This window comes from Ceratotherium simum, chromosome 2 (genome assembly GCF_057802395.1).
Source record: "Ceratotherium simum simum isolate JZ-2026a chromosome 2, ASM5780239v1, whole genome shotgun sequence".
Lineage (NCBI taxonomy): Eukaryota > Metazoa > Chordata > Mammalia > Perissodactyla > Rhinocerotidae > Ceratotherium > Ceratotherium simum.
In genome coordinates this window covers 39,974,497-39,980,444 of record NC_141901.1, presented here as the reverse complement: position 1 = coordinate 39,980,444, position 5,948 = coordinate 39,974,497, and the positions used below count along the sequence as shown (strand labels likewise).

General features: G+C 56.7%; 1 protein-coding gene across 1 annotated transcript; it reads right to left on the bottom strand.

Moving 5' to 3' along the window:
- Nucleotides 1-307: 307 nt before the first annotated feature.
- Nucleotides 308-5,603, bottom strand: ETV3L (ETS variant transcription factor 3 like). Its single transcript, XM_087419198.1, has 5 exons — nt 5,538-5,603; nt 5,195-5,432; nt 4,752-4,941; nt 4,233-4,353; nt 308-777 (listed from the first exon to the last, which is right to left on the bottom strand). The coding sequence occupies exons 1-5, from the start codon at nt 5,596-5,598 to the stop codon at nt 308-310; spliced, it is 1,080 nt and encodes a 359-aa protein (XP_087275324.1). The 5' UTR covers nt 5,599-5,603.
- Between the last annotated feature and the right edge of the window lie 345 nt (nt 5,604-5,948).

Here is a 5,948-nt window from a genome sequence, read left to right as displayed (position 1 = left end):
GGCAGGTCTGGCGGGCTTCATATGATGGAAACCCTACTCCCTCAAAAAAAAGTTGAGATTAAGAATGTCTCCTCAATCTGATTAGCAATTTTGTGGGAGGGGAGGGGCACCCTGCCTCGGTCTTCCCCATCCCCACTTATGCTCCTCCCTGCAATGGCTCCCACTCACTTGGGTACAACTCCATCCCTTCAGTTCCTCCTGCAACTTAAACCTGTTTCCAGCCAGGGAAGGTGCAAAGCCAGAAGGGAGGTAGACAGGAGGAGAGAGAGAGTTTAGGTGACCCCCCACCTCACATCTTCCTCCCCAGTTAAGGAGGATCCAAGGGCCACACTGCTTTGAAGTTCTCCAGATTCCGGGACACAGGGCTTTCCTCCCCAGTCTTGGGTCCGTGCGTCTCTGAGGAGGAGCCCTCCCTGGGATCCAGGCGCCCCTTTGCCCCCATCATGGGATCGGACTTTACCTGGGGCCTCAGGGACAAGAGCCAGAGTCCCTCACCAGCCCCCTGTCCCGGCCCGGCCAATACGGGAAGCCCCGGAAAATGCCGGGCCGGGTGGGGGCACGCAGGTCCTGGGAGCAGGGAGTCTGGCTTGGAGGCCCCTGGGAACCGCGGCTCTGCGGGGAGTGCGGGCAAGAAGGGTCCCGGGAGGCGGGGCCAGTCGGAGGGGAGAAGGGGTGGGGTGGCAGGGGTGAAGGAGGAGTAACTGGGCAGCTCTTCTCGGGGGCTCCCCAGATGGCAGCAAGGGCCGAGCCGGCAGGGGGCTGGGGCAGGGCCAAAGCCTGAGTGGCGAGAGAGAGAGAGAGAGAGAGAGAGAGAGAGAGAGAGAGACAGAGAGAGAGAGAGAGACAGAGAGAGAGAGAGAGACAGAGAGAGAGTAAGAGGGAGACAGGGTTAGGCGAGTGCCCACCGGTCGGACACGCCTCCTTTCTCCGCCCATTTCCCACTGCTTTTTCCTCTTGCTGCCCGCCCGGTGCGCCTTCCTTTTTTCTCATGTAAATGTCATTTCCTGGGGGAGCACACACCCCTCCATCACTCCAGTACCTCTGCTCCAGGGCCCTTCCCTCAGTTAGAATCAGGTAGTCATTTGTGTGACTATTTATTGTCGGTGTCCCCAACTCTGGGGGGGCAGGAGCTGTGTCTGTTTTATTCTCCCCTGGATCCAGCTCAGCCCGGCACATTTTAAGGGCTCAATGAAAATGCGCGGAATGAATGAAGATATTTTTTGCGGTAACCCAACGAATCCCTTCTTCACTCTCCCTGTTCCTGTCGCAAAGTGCTCTAGTTCTACTGCGCAAAGAACTGGTTGTGTGGCCCTGGGTTGGTCGTTTAAATTCTCAGACCTCTGCTCCTTGGTCCATAAAATCCCGTCTCCTAGCTAAGATCAAGCAACATCATTCGTGAGAAGAGGGCTGCAGAGCTCTGAGGCCCGGCACCTGGGGTGAGCCCCAGCCTTCCCCTCTGGCGGCTAGCTCTCCTCCTCTAAGAAGCTTTTGCTCCCATTCTTTCCAAATCCACCCTCTTTCCCCCTTCCACGCTGCCAGCATCCTACGACAGAGCCTCCCCGCCTGGGGTCTCTGGGGATGATTATACAGCACTTCACACCGCTTTCTATATTTCAAAAAGCATTAAGTCTAGTTCCACATTTTCTTAGCAAGTCCACATCATTTAACTAAAAGAGCAGGTATCGACCCAATATGATCACATCGGTGGGACTATAGTTAATAAAAACTGGACATCCGATTTGATAGAAACGGTATTTGTGCAGTGGGATCTATGAAGGGAAAACTAGTCAGAAGGATCCTCCGTGAGGAAGAGCGTGGAGCCCCTGCCAGGACGTACCCTCTCCTGGGTTGCTGTCCCTTTCCGTGGGTCCTTAGATGAGGCGGAGATTGCTGTTTTCCCCCAGGAAGGTTGTGTCCTTGGGTGGGGGGTTGGGGGGGGGGCTCTTGAGGTCGGGGCATTGTCTCCCCTTGGAGACACGCAGCTGAATAAGCATGAGGAGATAGTTCTAGAATCCTCCTTTCTCTCTCCCACCCCTTCACAGCACCAGCCCTGCAGCTTCTGGCCTCTGGTTCAACAGTCTTGGCCACTCTTTTGCTCAGAGGCGGCTTCTTCTCTTGGCACCAATGCTCCTAATGAAGGTGGAGTGAGGGGCCGGCACAGCCTTCTGGAATCCGAATCCAGAAGTGGGGCGTGTGGCTGCTGCTGGCCTTCTAGTGACCTAAACCTGCTTAGCATGCCTCAGGGCCCAAGCACAGGCAGGGCATGTGTGTGTGCCCACAGAGGGCAGGGAGCTGCAAAATAGCCACTCCAAGCTGGAGCTCGCCAGGGACACTTTTTTTTTCCTCGTAGTTTCCCAAAGAGAGAAGCTGTGTGCCCAAGGCATTCCCAGAGCTGGGAAGGGGTGGGTGAGGTGGAAGAACAGGAAGGGCTGTTCAGGTGCTGTTTGGCTCCAGGCTGCCAGACTGGTGGCTGTGCGAGTCCCAGCTGGCCCTGGGCTGCCCCATACCCACAGCCTCAGCTGCGCTCATGGGGGCCCAGAGCCAGGCACCCTGCATTCTCTGGCAGGTGGGACCTCTGTGCCCCCAGCTGCACTGGGGGTGGGGCTAAAACCAAGGGTCCTTATTCTCTGAAATTGCCTGGAGTGGAGGGGTAGGTCTTGGGCCTCTGTATAAGAGCCTTGGGTTGGTCTCTGTGATCTTTTTCACAGAAAATCTGATGTTGTCACTTCAAGCTCACAGCCTTGGAAGAGCTGGCCTCTGCCTACATTTCCACCTTCTGTCTCTCACCATGTGCTGCCACACTGGCTTTCTCCCAGTTCCTGTCTCCTGCCCCAGGGCCTTTGCACACACTGTTCTCTCTGCTTGCCATGCTCTCCTTTCTTCCTCTGAGCTAAGCTGATACCTGTTTACATTTTGGATCTCAGCTCAAATGTCACTTTGTCAAGGAAGTCTTCCTGGGTGCTCTCTGCACCCTGAACTTCTCTGTAGCAGTTTAGCACAGTTATAATTACATACCTCTTTGTTGGATTATTAGCTGAATGTCTGCAAACCCCCTCTTGACTACAAGCTCTATAAAGGCAGTCATTTTTTAAATCTTTTTTTGTGTGTGTATGAGAAAGATTAGCCCTGAGCTAATATCCAATGCCAATCCTCCTCTTTTTGCTGAGGAAGATTGGCCTTGGGCTAACATCTGTGCCCATCTTCCTCTACTTTATATGGGATGCCGCCACAGCATGGCTTGACAAGCAGTGCATCGGTGCGCGCCCGGGATCCGAACCCGCGAACCCTGGGCCTCCGAAGCGGAGTGTGCGGGCTTAACCACTACGCCACTGGGCCGGCCCTATACAGGCAGTCTTGCTCACGTTGGCACCCCCAGCCCTAGGACAGTGCCTTGCACATTAAACAGGAGATCATTAACTATCTGTTGAAAGAAGAAATGAGTGAGTGAGTGAATGAATGAGTGAGTGAACTTTATCTTCCCAACTCCTCTTCAGTTGGGCCTTCTTCTTCATCCCATGGTCCTTGCCCTGGTTCTGGCCCCATCGTCCGCCTCGATTATCTTCGAAAGCCTCCCAACACCAGTCTTACGTCTCCTCGAACACAAACTCTGCATTTGACCCAAGTCACCTTTATAAAACGAACATCTAAACGTGCCTCTCCCTCCTGGGGCCCTTGTGCCTACGGAGAAAGTCTGGCCCCCTTGGTGTCACCGCGGCCCTCTGTGACTGGATGCCTGTTTGCCCCGCCAGCCTCGTCTCTCACCCTCCTCCTTGCCCCCACTCCCGTCGCATAACTCACTCTCTGACCAGAAGCTACCAGCAGATCTTCAGATTTGCTGCACTTGCCCAGGTTTTTGCTGTACAAACGCTGCTCCCTCTGCCTGGGCACCTTTCTCCACCTGCTTCACCTGCTCAGGTGCAGCCTCCTCCGGGAAGCTCCAGCTCTTCTGCGTTCCGGGAGCATCTTGTGCGTCCCTGAATCTCAGCACCTGTCACCAGCCGTCCTCCCATCTCTGCCCCCCACTAGTCTCTGAGCCTCCTGAGGGCTATCTTTCATCTCTGAACCCCCACACCTAGTAAATAGCTGGTGCTCAATAAATGTGTGTTGAATGAATGAATGAATGACTTGTATTATCCCTTGTCTCATGGCCCTTCACCCATGTGCTCAGCCAGGAGGGTCCTCCCTTCCTCTGCTTAAGATTCCCTGAGCCCTCCCCAGTCCCAAGCACTCACAGTGGACACTGCTGCTGCTCCCCTTCTTGTCCCCAGAGGCCTCTGGTGCCCCTCGGGGGGTCCACTGTCCAGCCAGCTGCTCCACTGTGGCCCGATGGGTGAACAGCATGCTGTGCAGGAGCTGGGGAGTGAGGAGAAGCAGGTGTGGGGGTGGAATGGGCTCTCCCTGGCATGTATTCCCCACTACACACTGTTTTAACGACCACTTGTTAAAACAATGAAATGCCCTGGCCCCTCCCCTGAGACCCCCGCCCCCTGCCCTGTGACCCACCACTAAGGGAGTGATGCCCAGCACAGGAGTCGCCCTCTCTCATGGTGGGTACCGTCCCATACAGACTGTTAAATATGTGGGTGCTTTAGAGTACCCTCCCTGCCTCTGGGGCACTCAGATAGGATGCAGGGGGAGAAGAGTAGTGGAGGCTGATGGGCCCCCGAGGAAGGGAGGGGGGCTGGGGGCCTCCTGGGCAGAGGCGCAGGGCCTGGTGGAGCCCTGGGGACAGGGGCTGCCTTCGTGCCTACCTCGCTGTGCACGCCCATGGGCACCAACGCTGGCCGAAACAGGGCAGGGGCCCCCAGCAGCAAGTGGGGGGGTGGCGGAGCCCGCACCTCCCACAGAGGGTAGTTGACCACGATGAGCTTGCTGAAGTTGAACCTGTAAGTGAACCTTTTCCCTTTGGTCTTGTGCAGGATCCTCTTATTGTAGTAATACCTGGAGGTTCCAGGGTTGAGAATAGAGAGTTGGTCCAGTGGGCAGGGAAAGCAGTCAGAGACCCAGCCACGCCCCCTCCCCATGCCAGCAAGACCAACCCAAGCTGTTCTGAAGAACCGCTCGGCATTCTGCACACTGATCATTTCCCAAGCCTTGGAGGGGTGAGAATTGGACATCAGACCGGGGTGCCAGAAACCACAGCCCTTTTCTTTGAACTCTGCCCTCTCTAGCCACATTGGCGGCCTCCGCTCACCTGAGGGCCCGGCTCAGCTTGTCATAATTCATCTGTGGTTTGCACTTCCTGCGGCCCCAGAGGCGGGCCACCTCATCTGGATCCTTGATGACAAATTCCCCGTACTCTCCCGGCTGCCAGGCGATGACATGGCGGAACTCTTCCTTCTGCAGCAGCTCCAGGATGAAGTGCCACAGCTGGATCTGCCGGGAGCCCGGGGACGACTCGGCTTTGTAGGCCCAGTCGGGGAAGGCCAAGCCTAGGGCAGGTGGAGAGGGAAGTGTGAGTGCCGAGTGCACGTGGCTGCTCAGGAGGCCCCTGGGCCGTCGCTGGAGCCTGGGTGGGAGACCTGGCAGAGGCTCACCTGAGATCCAGGAGTTGCCGGCGATGGCAGGGATGCCCTCGGCCAAGTAGCTGCAGTGCATGGTCCACTCCGGAGGAGCCAGGGCGGAGTCTGGGCCTTGGAGGGAAACGGTCACTGGTCACCACTTAGGAGGAAGGGTAAAGAAGAGGGCAGGGGAGAAGGCGGTGAAAGAAGAAGGAAGGAGGAAGGCAAAGAAGGAAGGAAAGAGAGAAGAGGGAAGAGAGGAGGGGAGAAAGGGAGACTGAGGGAGGGGAGTGGGGTCTGAGGCAGGAAGCTCCCCCACACCCAGGCAGGGCCCAGCCTCCTCTGGGAACCTCCTCACTGGCCAGGTGCTGACCTGACTCTGGGCTCTGGGCTGAGCCACTTAAATAGATGGAGAGGAATGCAAAGGGTCCTACCTCCTGCCACTGC

Excerpts from the sequence above, each read along its gene's own strand:
- ETV3L (XM_087419198.1), bottom strand. The coding sequence starts at position 5,598 with ATGCACTGCAGCTACTTGGCCGAGGGCATCCCTGCCATCGCCGGCAAC. Across the intron at positions 4,942-5,194 it reads AAGCTGAGCCGGGCCCTCAG|GTATTACTACAATAAGAGGA; the intron begins GTGAGCGGAGGC and ends TGGAACCTCCAG. Across the intron at positions 778-4,232 it reads GAGCAGCAGCAGTGTCCACT|GCTTTGGCCCTGCCCCAGCC; the intron begins GTGAGTGCTTGG and ends CTCGCCACTCAG.